The following is a 27,947-nucleotide window of genomic DNA, read 5'->3' on the forward strand; positions in this document are numbered from 1 at the left end:
ATATATGTATGCATATAGCTGATTCACTTTGTTATACAGCAGAAACTAACACACCATTGTAAAGCAATTATACTCCAATAAAGATGTTAAAAAAATAAAAATTCCTCAAAGGACATATTAAAAAAAAAAAAGTATCCCCATTTCTGAGGAGTTAGAGAAGAAACAGACTTTTCTCAAAATAGAGGAGACACCTACTGTGCAAAGCTCTGAGGTAGGCTCTCCAGAATATACAGAAAAGGGGAGAGAAATGAAATTAACCGAGTATGGTCCATGTGAAAGCTCTGGGTTAGGCCCTGTGGACCTATGATTATCATTTGCCCTCTTCATAACCCTGCAGTGCTGGCATTATTGTCTGCATTTTAGGTGAGAGAATTGAAGCCCAGGCACAGCCAACCCCTCTTTTCAGAAACCCAGTATTGAGTTGGAGAAATTTTAAAAAACTAATGTAAATCAATTAAAAAATAACAATGTCTTTTGCCTTTACAAAACACATGCAAATTATGACTTCAACTAATTGTCAACACTATGAAATATTGTTTTTTTCATTTTACAGATAAGAAAAAATATTTCAAAATTAAGTGTCAATCTCATGATTAAATAGCTAATCGGTTTAAGAACTAAGGTTGAATTTATTATCTCGACTATAAATTCTGAGTTTTTTTGATCATGTGAGCTATATGTGCTTAACATTCAAATAAAGCACCAGATTTGAGAAAAATTATTGGATCCTGGAGAAGCCTAAATTATTATTAATATTATTACCAGTGACAAGGATGGCTAGTTATGGAATCATAGAATGTCAGTAGTGGAGATCACAGACTGAAAGATTATCTAGACCATGGTCGAGAAGAGCTGAGCTGGGTCTTAAAGGTTGATAGATGTGGGTAAGAGGAGAGTATATCCAAGGTATGGGAACAGTAATAAAACAGGAAATAGAAAAAATACAAGAGACCTTATTATAGTAAGCGGCCATCTCCTTGGGGATTTTTGCAAATGTTGATTGATTGAAGTTCAGGCTTTCCTCTTCTCCTCTCCATCCCTCTCCTCTGACTGTCCTGTGTCAGGTAGACAAAGAAATGGAAAATAACTGCTTCCTGGTATCTACTGACACAAGTTGTGAAGCTACACTTCAGCTCATCTTTTTTCTCTTCTATCTACTACCCTAGAGCTTCTTCTGGCAACTAGAGAGTAAGAAATTCTAGAGAAATAGCACACAACCATTTACTTTTAAAAATATTATAGCGTGCTACAGTTCTGTGGATGACGTTTCAAAAACTTATTGAGATTATTCGTTATGAAGAATGTTTTCCATAAAACCATGGACCCAAAGATTTATTGTTACAGAGTTCAGACATCATGGACATAGGTTTTTTTTTTTTAATGGAACCTATTTTCCCTAAAACATTAATTTAATTTGATTTAACATGTATTATAAATTTGGATGTAAGAATGAGGTTTTTAAGAATTATTTGGAAAGGTTAGATGTTGGTATGATATCTACTTTCTTTTCTAAATTGTTCCACAGATTTTTTTTTTAATGTGCTGTAAATCAGACACTGCAAATTTGTAAATGATGGCCCTTAATATGAAGTGACTCACAGTCTAGGGATGGAAGCAGTTATAGAAACAATTAGTACATATAGTGAAATGTATTTCAATAGATGTACGTACAAAGTGTAATGGCATCAAATATTTAGCTAGAAGGATCAGGGAAAGATTTGATATGTGGCCTGAGCCCTGAAGCATGAATGAAGTTTCACCAATTGGAAAGGTGAGGAATATTTAGCCGTAGGGTATGGCGGATACAAGGTCCTGGAAACATGAAGCCGACCTCCTGTTCTGAGAAGGCGTGTTTAAGTACAGTGGGGGTGGGAGAAGAGGGTCATGAGGCTGTGCAGGTAGACTTGGATTTTGTGTGCAAAGAAACCCTTTGAAGGAATTATAAACATGAAAAGGACAAGATAGGATTTGGGTTTAGGAAGATAATTCTGGAGGAAATACAAGTGATGGACTAGGAATTGTAGAAAATGGAAGAGGCACAACTAGGCAGGCTAAGGTAATTGTGAAGAATGGTGAGGGTAAGATCTGAATTTAGGCTACGATGCTCCCCATCTTACCATTTCTCCCTCTTTCTCTTCCCCTCTCTCTCTCTTTCCCTCTCTCTCTCTCTCTCTCTCTCTAGCTCTCCTTCAGCCAAACTTGCCACCGTTCAAAGAAGCCTTCCTCATTGGATCAGATGTCTGGGCACTGTATCTCTCTTACAGTTGCAATTTTAATTCTGCTTTGGTGCTACTGATTCATGCCTGTTCTTCCCACTAGATTGTAAACTCCATGGGGGTAGGAATTATATCTCCTTTTTTTTGGTATCTCTGAGTGCAACATGTGACACAAATTTAGTGCTCAGTAAAATTGTTGAATGAATGAATGAGAGATGAAATCTTAATTGAACGAAAGTTAAAAGTTCAAACCATTAGAACTTGGTTATTAGTTGAATTTCAAGGTTGAGGAGGAAGGAATAAGGCATGTTTATAAAGTTTCTAGTTTGGGCAACTCAGAGGACAGTTATATATCCACTAAGAGAGAAAACAGAGAAGGAGTGAGAGGTGAGTGTGTGTGGAGAAGATCAAGAAATAGATTTGAGGCAGATGAAACTTGAGGTATCACTATGGCGTTCAGGTGGGAATGTCCAAGCGGGAGTTGAAAATGTAACAGCCAACTGTGCAATTTATTGCTACCTTTCTCCAGATATTCAGGTGTATTTCTATTTTTGGTTTTACCGTCCTTGACTTCAGACCTGTTTGCACGTTGTGTTATGAAGCTAATGTCCTTCACTGGTAAGTTAGCGATACCCAGTGCCTTCTGAATATGCATCATTAATAAAGTGAAATATCCTAAAATAATGCAAAAAAGTCATGACCGAAGAAAAAACATATCCTGTGGCGATGATGACAACTATAAAATTGGTAATTTTAAGTTAAAATATTTGATCATTTGCAAAATTAAACAACATTAGATGAAGATGGTATTTTGGGTTTTTTTTTTTTTTTGTCTTTGTTGCTTAACTCTTATGAGGCTACCAGAGGGCTGCCATCTTACATATCCTGCCTTACTTTAGCCATAGAACATGATTATATTATGAGTGGTACATGGCAACTTGCAGTTCATGTCAAGACTCCTTCTGTGCACATATACACATAGAAAATCTTCAATTCAAATATATTTCTTTACTTCTATCAGTTATATTTATTTCTACCTTATCAACTGCATTCCAAGCCCTCCAAAAATGCAGCACCCCTTTCTTACTTCCCCAGGGCCATTATAGTGCTGCCATCTTTGTGAATTCCCCAGAATTGAAAACCTGCTTTTATTATTAGTTTTTCATTCTCCTTCAAACACATATACTCATTAGTCAGAAACTTTTAAATTTTTTTCACAGTTTGTCTTGGGTGCTCCACTTCTATAATTGCATTTTAGACCAAATCACCCACATATTATATTTATTACCAGTCAAGAGCTGAACCTTGGCTTTCATTCTTCCTGTACAGCAATTCGTTCTACACATAGACACATGTATGATCTTTCTCAAGCACAACATGTATCAGGCAAGCCCCTCTCAAGATTAAGAATTCCTAATATTTTTTCTATTTTCTAGTAAGTCAAATACAGACTTCTCAACCTAGCTCCCTAGAAATTCTTTCAAGACTCTCTCAATTCATTGTTTTTGTAAGTTACCAATAAGTAACTTAATAAATGTTGCCAGTTACACAAACTGCTTATCCCTGATCAAATAAAACTTTATAATCCAGTTTCCACCCCTAAAATTTTGTCTTCCCATTCCAGTAGAAATGTTTATCCTAAAACCATGATTTCTTTGACTTCTTCATAAATCTATGTCCAGCATTAGGTCAATATTTAGATCTTTAAGGGATTTCTCTTAATTAAACTTTTCCAGCCACTGATGATTTATTCAAAACTAGCTCAAGAAAATTCCAACTCCTACATTTGTCATGACTTCCGTATACTGAATGAAAGCTCTACAGAAATGAAGACAGACATCATCTTCAGAGTCCTCATTCTTGAAAAATGTACAATGTAATAAGTAAGACAACAGAAAAAAGAAGAAAGATAAAAGAAGATGAAGGAAGGGCATCTCATTCAGACTGAAGAGCTTAGACGAAGCTTCTTGAATGAGATGAGTGAGAACTATGGGAGTTAGTGGGTGTAGGTCATATGGATAGGACACGAGTAATGGGAAAAGCTCATTGTGGGATGCTTTTCATGGGAACCACGCATAATCTGCAATAATTGCATTATTTACGGTAGTTTCTATTAGATTTAGCTTTGTTGAAATAATGTATAGTAAACTGGATTCCAGTTTGAAAAGGTTTGGTTCCAACACAGGAAACAATACAACAGATATTAGCAATTCCATAAACCTATAAATCTCTTTTCCTGATTAAAAGGTGGCTTTCAATCTCAATCAGTCCAACCACTATTCTAATTATGAAGTTGGTTGGATTTTATTGTATCAAATATTGATCAATAACAAATGACTTTTGTCTAAAAGTTCTTATTTTAGGAATTCTCTTTTGTAAGCTAGTTTTGTCATCAATATAATGTTTTGTTTTTAGAAATATTTTTCACATGGTTTAATATTATGAGTAAATTTTCTTATGCTGTAAAAATGTACTTAAGATTAATTATCTGTGGTTCTCACATCATTATAATATGAAATATTATACCTACATATATATATATTTAGAAATATGTGTCTCCCTATTGACACAGAAATGTTTTAATGTATGCTACTGCCTTGCTTAGTTAAAAAGATAAACCATTCTCAAACTCTTGTATAATTCCCCTCAATTGTAGCAGCAGGAAAGATGTGTGAAAGACATTTGAAAACCAAACACAGTCAATTAATACTACAATTGTTATCAATATTATGTTTCTTATATTAGACTATGCATTCTCAAAACTCTTGTGGTTAGCTATGTATGCTAGTGGGAGATACAAAAACAGTACTGCTCTCTTTTGGCCAACTTTTTGTGAGCAATAATCTATAGTCTAAAATCAGATCTATGTTGAATTGGAAAGAGAGTCCTAAAAGACTGAACTGGAGATAAGTTGATAATAGATATCAAATTTCCTTAAAAGGAAGAGTTGAAAGCTGAAGAGGTAAGTAGCACTGATAGGGTTGATGGGACCTGAACAGCATCTAATGAGGACAGGATGGAAAGTCCTGTTCTTATTTCCAAGAATTTGTCTTTTTGAAAAGCCCAGTGACTTTCTCTGGAATAAGGAAAACTAATGAATAGCACTAGCTTTAGTGAGTATAATTCAAACACTACTCTTGAACTGTCATTTTAATATCTCATTTTCTTTTCTGAAGAGTATTTCATGAAATAAAAATTTCTCTCCATAGTGTATTTTCTTCTAAAAGTTAGATTTCTGCTACTGTGTGATAGAATAGACCATAGTTTTTCAATGTGTAGGTTGTGGCCAAGTTTTAGTTGGGCTTTGGAGATTAAAATTCAGATATTTTCATATCAGTTTGGTAGTTTCCAGGCAGCACTCATTAGGTAAACCCCTTTCTGTCTAAATAGAAAAGGTACGTCTCCTACAGGAGTCCGTGGAAACAGTCAAGGAGAGGGCTAATTGGAATAGTATTTCTAGGGACTTCCCTGGAGGTCCAGAGGTTAAGACTCCACGTTTCCACTGCAGGGGTGCAGGGGGCAAGTGTTGGATACCTGGTTGGGGAACTAAGATCCCAGGTGCCTCGCGTGGCCAAAAGAAAGAAAGGAATAGTATTTCTAGTATTTCCTTGGGCCCTTTATCAGCTTCACTTGGTCTTCTTGCTCTCCTAATGTCCTTCCCTCATGTTCCCAGTTTATTTGGTTCGATGCTACTAAGAACAATACCACTAATAATAGCCAAGATTGACTTTACAATTATTATGTCCCAAGTACAGTACTAAATGTTTCAGATGTCTTATCTCACTTAATCTTTACAATATGCATGCACACGACAAAGGAAAGATGGAAAATTTGGAAATTGAACTTTGACTTTCATCAAGATCCTCTTCTTTTTCATTGTGGAGGAAAGATTAGAGCTTTTCATGCTCTGATGGGCCCTTGCATCCCTCACAAAACTTATCGTGGTGCCTTGTATGTAGTAATTCCTCAAGAAGTGTTTGTTAGAAAAATAGGTTTAATATGGTGACTCTGGACCTTGTGCTTTTCAGACTTTGGCTGCTTTGGATGTTCTGTTGTTCCTTTCTTTCAAGCTGTCCTTATTCACAGCTATTCTGCCTGTTATGATGCTTTTCCATATTTTCTGTGGCAGAGGGTCTGCCACAGTAACTGCAGTAATGAGTCACATTTCCCTGTGGCATAGATATCGCTGCCATTGTTTTCCAGGTCAATAAAAGAACCACAAAGTGGCCAAAATGTTCTGCTCCTATCCAGACCATCACATTAACATAAAAATGTGTTAGAAAAGTCTCATGGTTATAAAGGAATTGCAGTTTTTAACATTGTAGTTCCACCTTTAAATACCAAGGGAAATTTCTTAACGGATTTTCGTATGTGATCACTGCCTGTAACAGTATTCTTTTTAGGCCTATGCATTTGCACAGCTTCAGAATATTACATAATTATTACATCTGTTATTCCATGTTTTCCATTAGTGACTTGCAGCAGGAACTCTCCACTCTGTTAATAAGCTCCTAAAATGTATACATTGCGAAGCATGTTTTTAAAGCATTACTTCAACGCAGAATAAACTACTTGCTATATAATAAACGATCTAAACTAATATTTTCTTAATTTAAAATAGGCACACTTAGGTTCATGTTCCATATTTTTCATAGATATTTACTGCTTTGTTTTCTTTTCCTACAGGCAGTGTACCTATTTTGCCTTTACCTGAAGGCATTGTCTTTATTTAATAGAGTAGTTATGTATTCTTTGGAATACTCTGTGTAATATTCTATATGTGATGTGTGATGTGAATTAATGCTTCCCAGAAGCTTTACTGGTGATGCAGTCTCAGGGAAATCTTCCATTTTATCTTAAAATGACATTGTAGCTCTCTTTCTCTTTCTAGTCCAAAACATTTTACCAAAAGCCTGACTTCAGCTCCAGAGTGAAACAGGCGTGATTAAATTCTGGCCCTGTCACTTTCTATCCCTGGGGACTGGACAAGTTGTTTACACTTTCCATGACGTAGTTTCCAGTATGTAAATCTTGGGATTTTTGTGAAGTTGCCTGGATTTATATTAGCTCAATGCATTTTAGCAATTATTTTTATTTTCAGTAATGTTAATAGTGGTATTTTCAGTACTAGTGAGTTATTACTTAATGTTAGATTTTTTAAAACGGAAAATCATTTTAGAGTAATCTGATGATTTGGCTTGTGTATTTGAGAGAATTGAAAAACAAATGACAGTGGCTAAACTTGCTTTCTATACAGGCATAACATTTTAGAATAAGTTAAGCTAAACTGTTCAGATGATATACTTACTGTATTTCAACAGCATATAGAGTTTTTCTAAAGCTTGAATTTCAAGTACATATTGTATTTCAAATACAAGTTATATTAAGAACCTGTGGGCACATTTCCTAAAGTAATTTTAAGAACAGCATACAGGCAATATAGAAAGTATAACTGATTTGGTGTCACTGGAAGAGTGGGTTTACAGCTTTGTATTCTTGGTCATCTTTATTCCCTTACTATTTCTATTCAAGTAACTAAAATGATATATTTTTGCTTTTCAGTCACTCAAGACTGCTTGCAATTGATTGCAGACAGTGACACGCCTACCATACGAAAAGGTAATAAAATATTCCCAGGAACGTTTCCACTTAGAATTCAATTCAGTCCAATTACCTGTTCATTTCAAGTCTAAAGATTGTATTCAAACTCCATCTCAAATCACCTATCTGCCTCAAAATTTCTTACAATCAGATTTAAAATAATACATTTATTTAAAATGATTGGGGAGTAAATGTTTAGGCTAATGTAATAACCTAACAAAGAGAATTACCTTAAGGATACTAATACGTACAAATTTTAAATAAGTAGCACATGATAAAACAAAATCAGTACTAAATCAAATTCAGTATTTTATTATTTAGAAATGATTTTGGCTTCTATGGTGCCTCAAGATCCTCTTCACAAATATTCATTCTCTGTTATATTAGGTTGTAGAATATTACAATAGGATGAAGATAAAACTGAACATACATTTTATATTAATTTATCAATAAGTATATGTACAAATAAGTATAACATTTTTGTGATAAATCTCCAGTGTGAAATTATTGCTTTATATTTTACATATACTGGTTAAAAACATACAATGTTCCAGTTACTGTGTGGGTATTGGGGCTCAGCAGTGAAACATATATATAGGTCCTCATTTTTATGGAATTTACCTTCTCATGAAGGGAAAACAGAAAAGCAAACAAATGAATGAGTAAAATGTAGAATGATAAAATTAAATGGTATGGAGAAAAATAAAGCAGGTGGGGGGCAAGGGAATATTTGAGTTGTGAACCACAAGGGGGAGTTCAGAAGTGTCAGGAAGTTAAGCTGGGGGCCAGGAGTGGAGACACAAGAAAGATAATGACTTTGGATTGGCCTTTGCAATGATTCCTGGGAATGCTATCTTTCATCTGTATTCTTCTATGTGACTTAATTATCCTAAATGTAACCCAAATACTAAAATACTTGAAATTCTCTTATTATTTATTGTTCTGCATTTTCCAAAGTCATATGTTTGCAACTTTTATTAGGTAGCAAATTGTTCCCTAAGAATTAAGATAGAGCCAGAAGAAGACCCTAAGGACCAATTAAAAAATATAACTTGGAAAAGGTTTGTTTTACACATTTGGCCAAAACCAAAAATGCTGTAAATCATGCAAAAAAATGCAGCTGCTACTCCATTGTGAGCTTGAATTTCACAGAGTGTTGTGATCTTCCTGGTGTGGTGGCTGCTCTACATTGATCCTCCTTGGAAGATCTGGGTGCTTATCTGGGTGCTTTGCCATTTGGGCTGATGTGTTATGATGACAGTAAACCTTGAACATGTAAATGTTAGTGTGTGTGGACATTTCAGCAGTACTGCATCCTGTAAGTTTTGGTATGTTGTGTTTTCATTTTTATTTGTCTTAAGATATTTTTTGATTTACCTTTTGATTTCTTTTTTGACTCCCTGGTTGTTCGGGAGTGTATTGTTTAATTTCCACATATTTGTGAGTTTTTCAAATTTTCTCCTGTTACTGATTTCTGGTTTCATACCATTTTAGTCGGAAAAGATGCTTGATATGATTTCAGTCTTCTTTAATTTGTTAAGACTTATTTTGTGTCCTAACATTTCATCCATCTTAGAGAATTTTCCTTGTGCACTTAAGAATGTATATTTTGCTACAGTAGGATAGAATGTTCTCTATGTATCTGTTAAGCTCGTTTGGTCTGTAGGGTTGTTCAAGTATGCTATATCCTGTGTGTGTGTGTGATTTTCTTTTGGGTGATCTATCCATTGTTGAAAATGGGGTACTGAATTATCCTATTGTTGTTGTATTGCTGTCTATTTCTTCCTTCAGATCTGTTAATATTTGTTTTACAAATTTAGGAGCTCCACTGTTGAGTGCATATATATTTATATTTGTTATATCCCCTTGATGAATTGATCCATTTATCATTACATAATGACCCTCTTTGTCTCATGTGACAGGTTTTGACTTAAAGTCTATTTTGTCTGATTTAAGAAAAGCCACTTCTTCTTTCTTGTTTACCATTTGAATGGCATATTGTTTTCCAACCCTTCACTTTCAGTCTATGTGTGTCCTTAAAGCTACAGTGAGTCTATTGTAGGCAACATATGGTTGGATTTTGTTCTTTCCAATCCATTCAACCACTCTATGTGTTTTGACTGGGGAATTTAATCCATTTACATTTAAAGTAATTATTGATAGTGAAGACTTATTATTTCCCTTTTGTTAATTGTTTTCTGGCTGTTTCAGTTCATTTTTTCCTTTCTTCCTCTCTTAATGTCTTTCTCTGTGTTCTTTGATTATTTTTTGTAGTGGTATGCTTTGATTCTCTTTACATTTTGTGTATCTACTACAGGTTTTTATTTCTGCTAACCATGGGGTTTACATAAAACAACCTAGTGATAATAGTCTACTTTAAGCTAATAACAACTTAACTTTGATCTTATGCCAGAACTGCACTGTTACTTCTCCCTCCCCTACACTTTAGCTTGTTAATGTGACAACTTACATCTGCTTATCTTGTGTATGTATTAACACATTATTGTAGTCATAATTCTTTTTTTAAAAAATACTTTTGTCTTTTAGCTTTTATATTTACTAGAGTTGAAAGTGATTTACAACTCATTATAGCCATTTCTCTCAGGTTGTTTACTGGAGATTTTTTTTCTTCCTTTGTGTTGTGTTTTCTCGATTCCTCATATTCCTTGTAGATTTGCTTTGTTGTCTGTGCATTTGAAGAAGCAGCTACTTCTCCCCATCTTCTTGGACTGATTTTGACTGGGATACACTTTCACTGTCAGCAGTGCTCAGTGTTAGTCACTCTAAGGCTGGGAGCAAAGCCCCTTTGCCTCCTTCCTTCCCTCCTGAGGAAAAGTATCAGTTCTCTGCTTTTCCACAATCATGACAAAAAAATTGCTGACTATAAGGGGATGCACTCCCCTTTTTTGTTTCTAACTGTCTCAAGGGACCAAGATCTTTTGATTGTTCAGTGCTCAGTATGAGGCAAGATAGAAACCAGTTCCTCAGAAGGCACCCTGGGAGGCCATGAGGCCTTGTACACAGTCCAACCTCACCATCCCTCCATGCGAGAATCATGGGCTGAGGCAGTCTTCTTGGGGTGGAGCTAAGCCTATTTGGAGGAGGGACTGATGTGAGTAAACTGAAATTGCTTTTCTTACCTGTATAAATATGACTGCTTCTCAGTTTGTGCTCCTCTAGGCTGCTTCTACTTCTTAGCTGGATCCTGAATGTCTCTTCACGGTATTTTGATAACAATATTATTGTTAAATCAGCATTTCTGTGGAGGGATGAGGGGTAAGTCTCCCTACTCTACCATGTTACTGGCATAATTCCTCATTCAGAACCTTAAATATGTCATCCCACTGCCTTTTGATTACATAATTTCAAGTAAGAAATCAGCTGTTAATCTTATGGAGCATCCCTTGTACTTGAGGAATTGCTTTTCTCTTGCTACTTTCAAAATTCTGTGCTTGCCTTTGTCTTTCAGCTGCTAGTTATAATGCATCTTGGTATGGATCTCTTTAAGTTTATTCTCCTTGAAATTCATTCAGCTTTGTGGATATGTAGATTCATTCTTTCTACAAAGTTGGGAAGAGTTTGGCCATTATTTTTTCAAATATTCTTTCTGCATTTTCTCTTCTTCTTCTGGGACTCCTATAATGCATATATTAGTCTGACTGAGAGTGTCCTATGGGTCCTTTATGCTCTTTTCACTTCCTTTTATTCCTTTTTATTTCTGCTACTCAGACTGGATAATCTCAACTGTCCTGTATTCAAGTTTGCTGATTCCATCTTCTGCCTGGTGAAGTCTGCTGTGTAACCTCTCCAGTAAAAATTTTATTTCAGCTATTTTAATTTTTAGCTCCACAAGTTCTTTTTAAAGAAAGAGTTTGGTTCCTTTTACAATAATTTTTATCTCTTAACTGATAGTGTCTATTTGTTCATACACTTTTCTCCCAGTTTTCTTAAGTTCTCTGTCCATGGTATCCTTTAGCTCTTTAAACATTTAAAATATGTAATATCTTTGTCTAGTAAGTCCAATATCTGGGCTTCCTCAGAAATGGTTTCTGCCAATGTTTTTCCCTGTGAATGGTCCATAATTTTCTGTTTGTTTGTATGCTTTATATTTTTCTTTGTAAATTGGACAATTTGAATATTACAGTGTGGTAACTCTGGAAATCCCATCCCCAGGGTTTGCTGTTGTTGATTGTGTGGGCTGCAGTTGTCCATTTGTTTATTGAATTTTCCAAAATATTTTTTCAAAAAATAAACTGTACTCCTTGTTCTGTGTGGTCACTGAAGTCTTTTTTCTGTTATCTCTGCAGTAATCCTGTTGGAGATTCTTTTATCTCCAATCCTAATCCTGATAGAGATTTACTTTAATGCCAGGAACCAAAACCAAAACCACCACCAACAACAAAAACCAAACTCCCTTTTTCTGAGCAGATAATCTCTGGTCTGGGGCACTCCTTCAACATTTAGCTAGGCTACCAGCAACTGTGCCTTAGACTTCCCATCCTGCTTGAGCAAAAAGCAAAGATCAACTAGAGATGTTAGCTTAGGGTTCTTTCAGGTGTTTTCTGAACATGCATCCTGCTCTGGTCGTGCACAATCCACTGCAGATTCCTTGGTGTATGTGGTAACACTTCAAAGCCCTTATTCCTTGAAGTATCTTCCTCCTTAGCCTCATCCTTCTCAGGCTTTTTGTCAGTCTGCTGCCTGCCCTATCCACTGTTCCTTGTTACAGGTGGCAACAGGTAGTGTATTTCTGTAAAGCTTTTGACTGACATCAGTCTGAGGAGCTGCTCCCATCTAGAGGGAAAGTCCAGGCAGGTCAAAATCCAGAGTCACAGTGTTTTGAGAACAAAGTGAGTATTGCACTTCCTGGCATCAGCAAGACACCAACTGGAACTCAGGCCACCATCTCCATGGCTGCCACTAAGCTGGAGAATGAGGGGTGGTACATGAGTAAGCAAAAATACCACAATACTTTCTTACTGAAATTTACGTCTTGTTTCATTAAACACTCCCTTGGTTTCTATAAGTTTTTTACTAGATTTCATATATCCAAAAACATGGATTCTATAAGTTCTTGCAAGCTTAATTGCTGCCTTAGCAAAGGGACTTTTCTTTTTCTTTTTCTTTTTTTGATTTTTGAATTTTATTTTATTTATTTTTTTATACAACAGGTTCTTATTAGTTATCCATTTTATACATATTAGTGTATATATGTCAATCCCAATCTCCCAATTCATCACACCACTACCACCCCCCATGCCACTATCCCCCCTTGATGTCCATACGTTTGTTCTCTACATCTGTGTCTCAATTTCTGCCCTGCAAACTGGTTCATCTGTACCATTTTTCTAGGTTCCACATATATGTGTTAATATACGATATTTGTTTTTCTCTTTCTGACTTCACTCTGTATGACAGTCTCTAGATCCATCCACGTCTCTACAAATGACCCAATTTCGTTCCTTTTTATGGCTGAGTAATATTCCATTGTATATATGTACCACATCTTCTTTATCCATTCGTCTGTCGATGGGCATTTAGGTTGCTTCCATGGCCTGGCTATTGTAAATAGTGCTGCAGTGAACATTGGGGTGCATGTGTCTTTTTGAATTATGGTTTTCTCTGGATATATGCCCAGTAGTGGGATTGCTGGGTCACATGGTAATTCTATTTTTAGTTTTTTAAGAAACCTCCATACTGTTCTCCATAGTGGCTGTAGCAATTTACATTCCCACCAACAGTGCAAGAGGGTTCCCTTTTCTCCACACCCTCTCCAGCATTTGTTGTTTGTAGATTTTCTGATGATTCCCATTCTAACTGGTGTGAGGTGGTACCTCATTGTAGTTTTGATTTGCATTTCTCTAATAATTAGTGATGTTGAGCAGCTTTTCATGTGCTTCGTGGCCATCTGTATGTCTTCTTTGGAAAAATGTCTATTTAGGTCTTCTGCCCATTTTTGGATTGAGTTGTTTGTTTTTTTGATATGGAGCTGCATGAGCTGCTTGTAAATTTTGGAGATTAATCCCTTGTCAGTTGCCTCATTTGCAAATATTTTCTCCCATTCTGAGGGTTGTCTTTTCATCTTGTTTGTAGTTTCCTTTGCTTTGCAAAAGCTTTTAAGTTTCATTAGGTCCCATTTGTTTATTTTTGTTTTTATTTCCATTACTCTAGGAGGTGGATCAAAAAAGATCTTGCTGTGATTTATGTCAAAGAGTGTTCTTCCTATGTTTTCCTCTAAGAGTTTTATAGTGTCCGGTCTTACATTTAGGTCTCTAATCCATTTTGAGTTTATTTTTGTGTATGGTGTTAGGGAGTGTTCTAATTTCATTCTTTTACATGTAGCTGTCCAGTTTTCCCAGCACCACTTATTGAAGAGACTGTCTTTTCTCCATTGTATACCCTTGCCTCCGCAAAGGGACTTATTTTTGAGCTTTCTACTCTGTCATTTTTCATGATGTTACTCTGACATCTATAATTAAATCTTTAGATAATATATATTGATTGTCTACTCTGGTCTGTAATAAAATTAAATATGATTTTTCTTTATTTTCTCTATCATTCCTGTCCTCCACCATCCATGTTTTGGATAGTGATATTATATTTCTTAATGATCATCTACATACTGTTACAATGTTTATATTTCTATTACTTGATCTCTCAACTTTAATTTATATCCTTTGAGCCCCAGCTGTTACAAATGAGGCAATTGATGAATTTACTGTCAACATTTTTTTCTCCACTACTTCCCAGTATTTGCTAGTTATATAATCTCTACATTGTCATGGCATAAAACTGTTTTATTCTTTATCATCAAACCATCCTCTTTATGTGTTTTTACAGTAAATATATTCAATACCCATTGCAAGTCCTTTTGCTATGGTTTCCTCATTCATATCTTAGTTTCCTGAATTTCGTTTTCTACTAGTTTATTCAAAATCGCCACAGGAGAACAATGCTCTTTTAGTGTTTACATTAATAAAGCTGTTTCCTTGTAGTTTTTATACTTTAAGGACAGATGCCTGGGTATGAAATCCTCAGTTTACCCTTTCTTTACCTGGGTAACTTGTAGGAATTTCTCCACTGTCTTTTGCCTTTGGCATTATATGCACTTTGAAGAAAACTAAAGTAAGAGAAAATTTTCTTCTCATAAGTGGCTTGACTATCTTGCCTAGTTACACAAAGAATTATATATTTACCTTAAAATTTCAATACTTATTTTATTATATATCTGAAGGTAGACTATTGTGGTGGGTAGAAATATATTTCCTCAGACATGTCCACACTGTAATCCCTGAAACCTGTGAGTTTATTACCTCACCTGGCAAAAGGGACTTTGAAGATGTGATTAAGATAAGGAATGTGGGCATATTATCCTGGATTATCTGGGTGGTCCCAGTATAATCACAAAGATCCTTGTTATGAGGGAGTTAACAGGGTCAGAGTCAGAGAAGGTGATGTGGCGATGAAAACAGAGTTCAGAATGATGTGATTGCTGTCTGGGAAGAGGAAGGGCCACAAGCCCAGAAAAGCAGGCAGACTGTAGAAGCTGGAAAAGGCAAGGGATGGACATTCCAGTGTCCAGAAAGAACACAACTTGCCAACACCTTGATTTTTGCCCAGTGAGACTTCTGCTGTTTCAGATGGGAGATAATAAATGTGTATTGTTTTAAGCCACTAAGTTTGTGGTAATTTGTTACAGCTGCAATAAGAAACTAATAAAACTCTGAATCAACTTTCCCTAACACATAATGGGACTTTTAATTCTGCAGTAGCTCTAAGTGGTTGTTCTGCTTGACTTTTTGTTGTTTTTGTTTTGTCTCTCTGGGTTCCAATTATGTACATGCTGGTAATTCTTTACCTATCTTTTATATTCTATAGTTTTACAATTTTTCTCAAATTCTTAACTCTTTTTTTTAATTTCCATCTCATTTTGTTTTGTATGAAACCTATTTTCCCTTCTGAAACTTTTACTTTTACTTTCATTTAAGTGAGCACTTTCCCTCCCTAATTTCCCAAATTCTTTTAGCTGATATTGACATTTCCTGTATTGTTTGTTTGTAGACTTCTGTGTGTGTGTGAGGGACTCATCACCTTTAGTGAGTTGATTTTGCTGACTCTATGTGAACTTTGCTGCTTCCAGGCCATTGACTATTTCCTTTGCTTCTTCTCTTCACTTTTATGCTCAGCTTCAGTGTGATCTCAGTTGCTTTTGGCATCCCTTGCAGTTATTTTGGAGAACACACATCTATGTTTCATAGGATTTACAGGAGGTAAAAAAGGAGAGATGTGATTTCCACAATCATATTGATAGTGGAAGTCTCTTGTTTATTCTGTTTTTCAACATAATTATTTCATACAGGCAATGATGAGATTTAATCTCACAGTAGAATTTGACACTTATTGATTCCCTTCTTTTTGAAACACGTGCTTTTCTTGGCTTGTTTCTCCAACCATGTTCCTAGCTTTTTTGGCCACTGCTTTTTCAACTTCTTTGCAGATTATTCTTAAATTTCTTAGTATTGATGTTTTTCAGACCTCTGACACAGTCCCATTCTCTTCATTCTTATTTCTTTGGCATTCCTAAATCCTCCTATGTTGTCACTTAACATGCATGTGTGATGGCTTAACTGTAGATCTTTAGCCCAGATGACTTTTCCGAGATCCAAGCCTATATATAATTCTGTCTAGTTAACATCTTTTCCTGAGTATCTTGGTGGCATATCAGCGTGAACTCTTTAGAACTTTTCCCCAAGTCTGGTCTTTTTCCAGTGTCTCCTATTTCAGTAAGTGCTGACCATGTCTTCAGCTGTTCAATCCAGAATTCTGGGTGTCATTCTTGACTGCTTCCTCGAAGTCAGTACGTTAATCTCAAAACTTTATCAGTGATTCCTCATATATATAATTTGAACTAATCTGTTTTTCTTCATTTTCATTTCACCATCCTAGTATAAACCACCATCATCTCTCACCTTGGCTGGTTTCCTTGCCTCCAGTTTTGCACATTTCTTACCTGGAAACTACATAGAGATGTTTCTAAAACACAGATATAGTCATTTTTTCCCCACTGCTCACAGCCCCTACAGGGCTTCTCATTGCCCTTCTGGTAGCTCAGCCTGCATGGCTCTTCCTGTCTGGCTTCTGTTTCTGTTGATTGTCCTAGTCCTGCCTCATCTACAGAATCAGGCATATGATTACATGGATTTCACTGCTAAACTATATTTGTTCAATAAAAAAAAAAATCCCTATTTCTTTTTTAAAAATCCCTATTTCTTAAATTGGTTTACTTAATCTATCTTCAAAAAATATTATTAGTATCTTCTCCCTTAAAACTATTTCCAGGAGTTTTAAGATAATAAAATAGAAAATCAGGAGAAGTAACCAAATGTGATAGCTGTGATTGACAGCTGCTCTCTGGAGCATTTATATTCAATTACTGAGGGAAATAACACTGGAAGTATAAATATTTGGGAGGAAATTTCCTATTCATAAAATAGAATAGAAAACAAATATTAATGAAATAGATCTGATTTTCCTATACAAATTTGTCGTCCTAAATTTATCTATAGGTCTTTCATATATGTCAGTACAGGAAAGATCTACTCTTTCAAAAGCAGGCATTTTCAGAAATACATGTAAATTATTTTTACATTTAAATACTGGCATTATTTTTATTTAATTTCACATATTAATGTACACAGTAATTTATTAAGTTTTCCAAAACATTTAAATATATCAAGTATTTAAAGCTGAGTGGAGCTGGGAAGTTCACACTTTATATACCAAGATATATCAGTATTTTAGCTGTTGACTAGCAAAATTAAGCATTAATACTCCTAGAATTTACTTCCCCTGACTGAAATAAAAACGCACAATATAAGATCTATGAGTTGGAGTTCATTCTGTGTCTTATTGAGGACTATAGCCCGGGAGACAGCCTCTCAGATAGCTCTGAGAAACAGTTCCAAAAAGGCAAGGGAGGAACCTGGATATATCTAATTTTTTTTTTTTTCTGGAAAAAAATGTTTAGTCGAACATCAAAAGACGACTGCTAATCGCAAAGCATAGACTCTCAGTTTAATGACTTTAGTGCTTTTCTGTGTATGAGGAGAAGATGTAAGAATCTGTGGTCGTTGAGATTTTTCCTTTCCAAATTCCTAAATATTATAAGGAGTGATTCATACTAGTTTAGATAAGCATCCTATGGATAGTCATTTAGTGCATATTTTCTCGTTAGCATCTATCTGTGGTCTAACTAGCAGGCAAAAAAATCTAAGTGAGTTTTAAGCTGTAGAAACAGGCTTCCCTGGTGGCGCAGTGGCTGAGAATCTGCCTGCCAATGCAGGGGACACGGGTTCGAGCCCTGGTCTGGGAAGATCCCACATGCCGCAGAGCAACTAGGCCCGTGAGCCACAACTACTGAGCCTGCGCATCTGGAGCCTGTGCCCCGCAACGGGAGGGGCCGCAATAGTGAGAGGCCCGCGCACCGCGATGAAGAGTGGCCCCCGCTCGCCACAACTGGAGAAAGCCCTCGCACAGAAACGAAGACCCAACACAGCCAAAAATAAATAAATAAATACATAAATTTATTAAAAAAAAAAAGGTGTAGAAACATATTATAACATTTATGCTTAAGTTTATAATTACTTTAGCTTTTAATTAATTGTTCAGTCTGTTTTCTTAAATTAAAAATTCATTGAGCAGCACATGTTGATTGAGTGCATACTGTGTGCTAGGCGCCATTCTTGGCGTCTGGGTTTCCAGCTGTGACTACAGCATAGTAATTGCCTTGGCCTAATGGAGTATAATCCGTGTGTGTGTGTGTGTGTGTGTGCACACACGCGTATGTGTGAGGGTGGGGTTGGGAGGAGACACATAGACAGTATATAAAGACAAGTAAATGTATACTCTCTCTCTCTTTAATAAGAATATTTCCAGCGAGGTATGATGAAATGCCAAAAGCAAAAGAGTAAATAAGAATACAAACCTAATAACTACTTGTTTTTTTTTTCTATTATGACAATACAGCAGTGGAATTTGGTAAGAACTGCCTAATTTTATAGATATAAGTATTGTATAAAGAAATAGGGGATCAGTTTCAAGTATGGCAAAAAAGTTTTTTTAGTCAATAAATATCTCTAGTCAGAATATAAACAAGCAGTTTTAGAAATATGTGTTTTATTTCAAGAGTTCATATTACCTCTATAGTGGAGGGTGTTTCATTTCCAAGAGTTTCAGTAAGCAGGTAATAAAATGCTTTTAAAAAACAATCGAATGCTAGTGACTAATTGCCTAGTACCCCACCATTTTGAATTATTTTATGTTTAAAGTTGAATTAGTTAACTCAATAAATATTTGCTGCATCTGCTGTGGGCCAGGTATCATTTTAGGCCCTGGGGAAACAGCAGGGAACCAAACAGAAACAGTCCCCAAACTCAGAGAAATTAGAGTCTATGATGTGTATAGTTTTGAAGGGGAAGGAAAGCCCTTTGTGGTCAGAATACCAAATAAGTATCACTTCCATGAAAACAATCACGTTCAGTCATCAGCTTACATTTTACAAAAATAACAACCACGATATTAATTTTTCCTCATGTTTTCAGAACTCTACCTTAAAGAATGCTTTGGGCACGTGATCTTTATTTAAACAGAATTTAAAACTACGTCATCATAATCTTTTCACTGAAATAATATTTTATAAAAACAGGTGATGATGAGATTACCTCTGTTATTTGTAAATGAGGAGATCTTTATTCGTGGACTGTCATTACCCAGTGTGTGGCACTGGAGAGTTTTCATTTAAGGAAATGGATTCTCAGAGACCGTCCTTGTGGACAGCAGATTGGGGGGATCAGACCTGCCTCATGTGTCGGGGGAAGCATTCACTCCTCCTGAGAGATGGAGCCATTCAGGGGAGCACAGGAGAGGAGTGGAGATCTGTGGGGTCCCCTCCTGCTGCTTCCTCTCTCCTCTCTCCACCCACCCCTCCCTCTCATCTCCCTCCCTCTGTCTGTGGAATGTGATCTTGGAGGGCTGCCTTAAGGAATTGTTTCATTGTAACTTGAATTCACAGTGTAGTGGCTTTGTTGGACCACTCAGGCTCTTAATTCCTCAGAAATATTCAGAAAATATGTGGTTCTTCTTTTGTATTCTTCCCTCGAGAATCCTATTTGGGAAAAGTTCAAATAGGATGGTTTTGCCTTGGGGACACCATTGAAGTGGGCATGTCCACTTAGCAATTGTATTTATGAACATGAAAGCATTGTCAACTATTGCATCCTAGGGCGCCCCCTTAGGAAAATCCACAGGGGAAAATTTCCTTTATGCTCAATCTAGGACAAGTTGTTCTTTTCTTGAGCTTCTGTCATACCGTCTTGTAGACTTCTGAATTTTATTATTGATTTTGTTTCTCTTTTTGTTATGACCAAGGTGAAGCTTGGGGACACATGTGGTCCAACATTGCCAATTATATGGGAACATTTTTTATATGATTTTAGACTACCACAGTTTCATTTTACTATTTTTTTCTTGTACTGCCATTTCCCTAATCTTCTTTTCCCTTACTTTATGCCATTTTATTTATACCCCAAATTTCCCAGCCCCTAGCCTCAGGGTCCGCTGCTTACTCCAATATATGCATAACATGATGGTGGGAAATCCAGTGATCTTAGCCTGTGAATTCACCGGAAAGTAGTGTTTACTCTTTCAGTGGGCATTCCGGCTCAGCCATCTGCACCCCTTTTGCTGACGCATTTCTTTGGCCTCTGTCTTCTCTCTGCCTCTTTATCCGACTCTTGAGAACCGTGGCTCTCCTGCCACTCCCCAAGTGATGTTTGAGGGATAGTGGAGGAGAATTGGTGTATTGAACAGAAACCACTTCAACCTGAACATTACGGATGATTATCACAACATTCCTGGACCATTTCCTAGGAGAGGTTGCGTCTCAGTAATTTCTCTCCCTCTCCTTAAGCTCTGTCTTATTGCCATGTTGGGGAGAGGGTGGCTTCCTCCCCATATTCTTTGCTAAACTCTCCACGTACAAACTCCCTCCTCTCTGGGAACTGGAGGGGAGCAAAATTTGCTGCCCCAAAATGTGTCTCTTTGACATGAGGATTAATTTAGGCTGATTATTTTTAGCGATTATTTTTAAGAAGACTCAGGAAGTTTTTCTTGTTACCTCTCCCCTTAACTGCCTAAAAGAATTTGGATAGAGGACTTGTTCCCAGAACAGAGCCATCATGAGAGACGTCTGCAAAGAATATGGGCTGAGGGTAGTGGGGGAGACTCTGATAGGGCTTAGCGACCAGAGCCCACTCTGTGTCCCACCGTCTCTGGTGGCCCAGCAGACATTTGTTTTTCCATCTCTTTGTGAACCCGTACCCCCAACATCCTCCTTTGTCTTTAGCTGAAGATAGTATTCAAAGTGAGGGCTTTGCCCACTTTGGGGAGTTACTCAGTCTTCCTGGGACTCTCCCATGTATGCATATTATTAAACTTTTGTGTGATTTTCTCCTGTTGATCTGTCTCATGTCAGTTTAATTCTTAGACCAGCCAGAAGAACCAAGAAGGGTAGAGGAAAATCTCTTCCTCCCCAACAGAATCAAAGGAGAACCAAAAATTTCTCTTGGTGTGTTATTCAGAGACAGTTTGTCCATTTTTTTGGCCTCAAACTGTCCCATCCAGACCAGACTATATTTTGAAAATTGCTGAAATACAGAAGAAATCAAAACCCCAGACATTACATATGAAGTGTTTGCTTTCAAGTTCCTGTATCTGATAATTGCCTGGGTGAGCATATAAATGATGGCTGAGAAACCAGTGGAGGATTGTGATTTCTCTTCTTTTCCCCTTTTTTTAAAAGATGAAATTCTCCTCTAAGTTTCAGACTTAGTTTAGCAGCTAAGTGGAGGTGAAAAACTGCTTTTCTCAGTTTTTTTTTCTTATAAATCATTCTCTTCATTGTAGGAGCTTACACATTTGTTCCGTGGCTTCTCAGCTTTAAAAGAGGAAGAGCCCTAGAAGAAAGAGAGAATAAAATATTGGTCAAAGAAACGGGTTACTTCTTTATATACGGTCAGGTAGGTTCAGCCCTAATGCCGCTGTCTCTGTCCAATGCCTCCCATTTTGTGCTGACTTCTGACAAAGTTCTTTGGTTTGTTTCTCAGGTTTTATACACCGATAACACCTTTGCCATGGGACATCTAATACAGAGGAAAAAAGTCCATGTCTTTGGGGACGAATTGAGTCTGGTGACTTTGTTCCGATGTATTCAAAATATGCCTGAAACACTACCCAATAATTCCTGTTATTCAGCTGGTAAATAATAGTTCTATATACATAGCCAGAAAGACATTCCTCAGTATACTGTGTGGTTTTTATTATCTTGAATGATAAACTAGTCTGTTTTAATAGAGACAAAATCATTATTAATAGGTTTATCATTTTTATATACATTTAGAAAGGGCAGTAACTTCACAGCAATCCACACTAGAACAATCGTAAGCTGGGTTTTCTTCAACCTGTAATAACAATGCTGGAATAATAAGAGAATGATAACCACGTGCCAGGCACTTTACCTGTGCCCCTTTCTTTAATCCTCCCTGTGGAAGGGAGGTGGGGTCTGAGGCACAGAGAGGAAGTACACATTGTCTTAGGCTGCACAGAACTTAGTTTAAACCAGCCGGTCTGACCCCAGTGGGACTCACAGAATCTCTTCTTTACCTCCTGCGGAAGAAGTGCCTTTGGCCGGTTTGAGGGTCAGTGGCACAGTGGCTTTGCTGGTGTCAATGGACACCAGGTGGATGCGTTTGGGATGTGAAAGTGTAGGAGTGAGGCTGCATTTCAACTCAGAAAAGGGAAAGGGCAGGCTCGCTTCATTTCAGGTCTGTTTAGGCTGTAATTGCCATCGGAGCCTTCATTGTGTCTTGGGATAATTTCAAATTAATCGAGGCCAGTATCTGAAAAAAAAAACAACTGCCTTCGACACATTTATTTCTCTCTGGTGATTTTGACACATCCATTCAGGACCCCGAAGAATGTCTTCCCTTCCAGACAGTTAGCGCGAATGACAGTGTGGAACATGGGGTGCAACGGGGCTGTGCGATTTGAAGCACTGTATTCCGAAGGCGTTTACTGACAAAGCCACGATGAAACAAGTGAGAAAGCAAAATAGTTCCCAATAATGGAGACGATTGTCATCCTGGATCCACAGGCATAAATAGCTTTGACAGGGTGATGAGGAAGTTTACTGAATTGGAATTCCCTAATTTTCAAAGAGAAGTGTTTCCCTGCAGCCAGTGGTAACCAGTATTTTGGTGTTGCAAAATATTTATAAATGGTGAGGTCACTTCAGTCTGTTATATTTATTTACATTAATTAGTACTTAGAGCTTTACAACACACTCTTTTTCAAAGTTTCTAATCATCAACCCCTCATGGTTACTTTCTCAGCCAGATTTCCTAGGTGCCTTACTTTTTAAGAGTAATTAACTTGACCTTAAAGATATTTCTCAGTGCTAGTAGCTTAGTATTTACGAAAAGTGTTTTCTAGGAAATTTCAGGTTTTCAATCTTTATCTGTTCTAGAACGAATTTGTTTGAAACCATTAATAGCTACACATTGGTGTATATGTGTATAAAGTGCTTCCATAATAATCTGGAAAATATTAAAATGGTCCATTTGAGGAGCCCAACGAAGCTGAATCTTATTATTTCATTAACAAGTTGAATGTGTTTATTGTAGAAAAAGTTAGAGCTGATTGCTATAATCTGGAAGAATTGAAATAGCCGATAACTCAGTGTTGAAATTTTAAATAGAACCTACTTTGAAATGTAGTTGGTTCACACAGACTTTTTTTGAGAGTTAGTATTACTTAATGATCTGTGATCTATAGCCTTTGTCAAATTATTAGATTATCTTCAATCTCTATGATACTGACTAATCCATTCAACAGATAACTTCAATCTTTTTTTTTTTCTACTACTTAATGTAATCATCAAATGCCTTGCCAATCCTAAAAGTGTACACTTTACCCTTAACAATACCTAAAACTATGTTCTTTTGTTTGTTGTCTGTCTTGGTCTGTTAACAAAAAACAAGATCCTTGTAGACAGACGCTTTGGTTATTCTGATCACCGCCCTATGAGGGCCTACGAAGGTGTCTGGTATATCTGAGGTGCTCAGTAAATAAACACCCACTGGCTATTGCTGCAGGACACCCAGGTGCTTTGGCTTGACAGTGGAATAGAGGTTAACGTAGATGTGTTCCTGTAAATACATTTTCATGGCATGTTAATGAAACAATGCAACTACTTTTAAAATTGTTAGTTGAAAGTACTGACAATTTAGATGCTATTTCCTTTGTTATTTCCTTGGTTTTATTCTCTGCCCCTCCTCCTCTTTCTTTTTCTTTATCTTTTTCTTTTAAAATGGAGTCAAGAATGACCTGATATACTGAGTGTAGTTCCGGAGTTGTGTTTTGTATTCCTGAATCACAGGCTGCATTATTGTAAATTAGGCGCATGCATGCAGATTAGTTGATCAGTTTTGAGAAGCTAATTGCATTGTTGCTTTTGATTGTAAAAACAAGTATGGAAGCACAAATTATAGAGGGCTATAAAAGTAATCCAAATGACTCCTCATCCCATAGTTTGTACTCTAGAGAAAGACTATGTTAGCAGATGTGCTTTGTGAATAAGTGGTGTTTTGTTTTTCACTTTTAAATAATTTATGCATTTTGTATGCACATTTGAAAGTATATTTAAGACTATGCAGTATATATACGTGGGTGTGCTCATTTTTTTGTATTTTTATTTAACATTATTTTTTAAAGATTCCCATGTCAATAAAATGAAGCAAAACCACTTTTAACTATATAACCTTCCATCAAGGGACGTGCTATGAATTCCTAAACTTTTTTTTCTTATAGTTAGATGTTTGGTTCCTGTTTAGATTCTCCATTTTACAAACAGTAGGTGACACATCCATTTATGTCTGTTATAACTCCTTCTGCTTGTTTCTTTTACTTTTTTGGGGGGGTGTTTAGGCAAATAATAACTGGTTTAGAAGTCCACTGGTGTAATTTGAAGGGTGAATGCCTATGTCACTATTATTTTCCAAAACAAAGTAGTTGTCTTTAATGTTCTCCCCTCCCCCTCCTTTCCTGCTTAAAGTTCTTGCAAATCATTCTTTTCCAGGCATCGCAAAGCTGGAGGAAGGGGATGAACTCCAACTGGCAATACCACGCGAAGATGCTAAAATATCCCGGGATGGAGACGGCACGTTTTTTGGTGCACTGAAACTTCTGTGACCTACTTACACACCTTGGCGTGGCTGTTTTCCTCCCTTTCTTTGTACCTCTAAAGAGAAAACACTTAACTGGAAATACCAAAAAAAAAAAAAGGTAGTTACCATAGCCTGGTTTGCTGAAACTAGACCAAAACAGGAAATTTAAGACAACCACAGCCAAAGTGTGTCATGTGAATTACAAGAACTAGAGCCCGTTTAAGGAAAAATAGAACTAGAAAGACTTTTCGCTATAATGCCATGTTGAACACCTTAGTCAATAGTTTCTTACCTTGGAAGAAGCACAAGATTCAAAGGGGCAGTAATCATTTCTTCAAAAATGGTATCCCACTGTTTGCTATGGAACAGCGCCCGTGCCTGTAGGACATTAAGACATTTGGGGGAAATCTCAGGATTTATCCTCTATTTTTATGTTAAATACCCTTTCTCCTTTTTCAGTTAATATTGAGGAAACTAAAAAAAAGAAAAAAAAAAGTATAGAAATCTTGCATTCCATACATGAAAAAGTAACTAAAAGTTTAAATTTAAATATCATATTAAACTATCGGACTCAAAATAGGATATAGGTACTATTTAAGTCTTTTAGGTTTATTTCAAGTTTGCAATTTTTAGCTCTAATATCATATATTACCCGCTGGAACACTCCTGGACATCTTTCACAGGAGGGAAATAATTCTCTCATGTGTTTACACTTAGGTGTATTTTTTATAGCTAATTTCAGTTACTTCAGAAACTTTTAATGTAGGGTAATTCCAATTCATGCATATAAGCATTAATTGAAAGAAATAACTATAGGTGTTTTTACCTAAAAATAAAATCTGCTATAGAAGTTAATAAGTACATTTGTAATAATGTAATATCATTTCCCTTTATTTCCTATCCTTCTGTTTTAAACTGCTGGTATTGTAGTTCACATATCCCAGCCTTTAAAAAATACTCATGTTATTAGCTTTACAGAAGTTGAGGTTTAATTAAAGTTCTTGGCATCCTGAGTATGTTATATGCCATGTGCTTGTTCCAAAGATTATCACATGCCAGAAGACATTGTCCTAATTTTCATTTTATAAAGACTCATTTTTGAGAATGCTGTAATACTTATCTTTTATAACGTCATGTGTTTTGCTTATATTTTTAAATGTCATCAGTTTAAACAGTTTACTTCATTGTTTAAACAGATGGAAAAATAGACCCTGGTCTACACTAGTTTTCCCCAGTTTACATTAAAATATTTTTAAAGGTATTTTTTTCAAAACAAAATTACTTTTATTTTGTGCCTAAAATTAAACTTTGTTTAAAACTGATTTCTATAGTTTTGGCTTTTTGGTTAAAATAAAATACACTTTGCAGTTTATTCTGTTTTACAATATTGTAATAAAAAAAGAAGTGATAGGTGAGGTAGAAGTTTCAATACTAGAAGGAAGTCAGAGATTTTCTTAGTGTTGCTGCTAAGTAGATTGCCAAATAAAAAATGTTAGTGCCTTTTGCCTCATTTTTGGATTGTTTGTCTAACACTACTCATCTTTTGGTTTCTCTCCATAACACTGAATGTTGTCTTAAAAATTAGGTGCATGCAGGGAACTATAGTCAATATCCTGTGATTAAACCATAATGGAAAAGAATGTATATATATGTATAACTGAATCACTTTGCTGTACAGAAATGAACACAATATTGTAAATCAACTATACTTCAATTAAAAAAAAGACTAAGTAAAATGATAAAAAAAATTAGGTGCATAAATTGTAGAACATTATAAAGTAGTATGTGTTAGGGTATGATATAAAGTATTTGAAGTCATAAATATTTTACATGTTTCAAAAAGGATTTGGTCACCTCAATACTATATATATAAAGTTATGGATTAAATATTTCTTAGAGCCTAGGTTAAAAAAAGATAAAACTACATTGTAATAGGCTTGCACCCTAATCTCTTGTAAATCTACAGCTTGCAACATTTTTCTTTCTAAATGGCTTAGCATATTTTGTCAGCAGATGTAGAATTCAGCCACATAAAATGGTCTTAAATCTTATTTTGCTTTCTGTTCAAACCAGCCTTAAAATGTGAATCTTATCTTCCTCGTCAGTGAAATTGTGAGGAAAATCAGACTTTGGTTGAGTCAAAGTTTATGCAGTTATCAGGAAGTTGAATTAAGTCAGAAAGAGAAAGACAAATACCATATGATATTACTTATATGTGGAATCTAAAATATGACACAAATGAACCTATCTATGAAACAGAAGCAGAATCAGGGACATAGAAAATAGACTGGTGGTTGCCAAGGAGGAGGGGGGTGGGAGAGGGTTGGATTGGGAGTTTGGGAATAGCAGATGCAAACTGGTATATATATAAAATGGATAAACAACAAAGGTCCTACTGTAGAGCACAGGGAACTATATTCAATAACCTGGGATAAACCATAATGGAAAAGACTATGAAAAAGAATGTAGATATATGTATAACTGAGTCACTTTGCTGTACAGCAGTAATTAACACGGTGTTGTAATTCAACTATACTTCAATAAAAAATAAATTTAAAAAAAAGATCAGGTAAATAGAGGTGTGTGGGGATGTGACCGCAACAGTGAGTGAGATTGCCCAAGTTCAGCCTTTGCTATCTTTCCTCCAATTTATTTTAGCAGAAAAGGATGTTATCCTGGGATTTCCTACGAAAGAAAATTTCTAAGGTTTAAGTATATGGGCTCAGGCCAGATACTCTTCTGTCTTAAATCCGAAGTCAAGATTCGTGGTGCTACCTCATCACCCGGTGAGGGCCCTCAGCGCATTAGCAGAACATGCTGAGGAAGTAACGTGCTGGCCTCGCTGGCGCCT

The 27,947-nt window shown here is 36.2% G+C and overlaps 1 protein-coding gene across 1 annotated transcript in view; it reads left to right on the forward strand.

Moving 5' to 3' along the window:
• The window catches only part of TNFSF13B (TNF superfamily member 13b), an 84,275-nt gene extending 58,709 nt beyond the window's left edge, over positions 1-25,566 (forward strand). The window contains exons 4-7 of the mRNA XM_036831347.1: positions 7,779-7,835; positions 21,780-21,892; positions 21,980-22,130; positions 25,009-25,566. Coding sequence (XP_036687242.1) covers positions 7,779-7,835; positions 21,780-21,892; positions 21,980-22,130; positions 25,009-25,121 — 434 coding nt within the window. The 3' untranslated portion in view covers positions 25,122-25,566. The remainder of the gene's footprint in view (positions 1-7,778; positions 7,836-21,779; positions 21,893-21,979; positions 22,131-25,008) is intronic.
• Positions 25,567-27,947: the final 2,381 nt, after the last annotated feature.

The sequence above is a fragment of the Balaenoptera musculus genome, chromosome 18, assembly GCF_009873245.2.
Source record: "Balaenoptera musculus isolate JJ_BM4_2016_0621 chromosome 18, mBalMus1.pri.v3, whole genome shotgun sequence".
Lineage (NCBI taxonomy): Eukaryota > Metazoa > Chordata > Mammalia > Artiodactyla > Balaenopteridae > Balaenoptera > Balaenoptera musculus.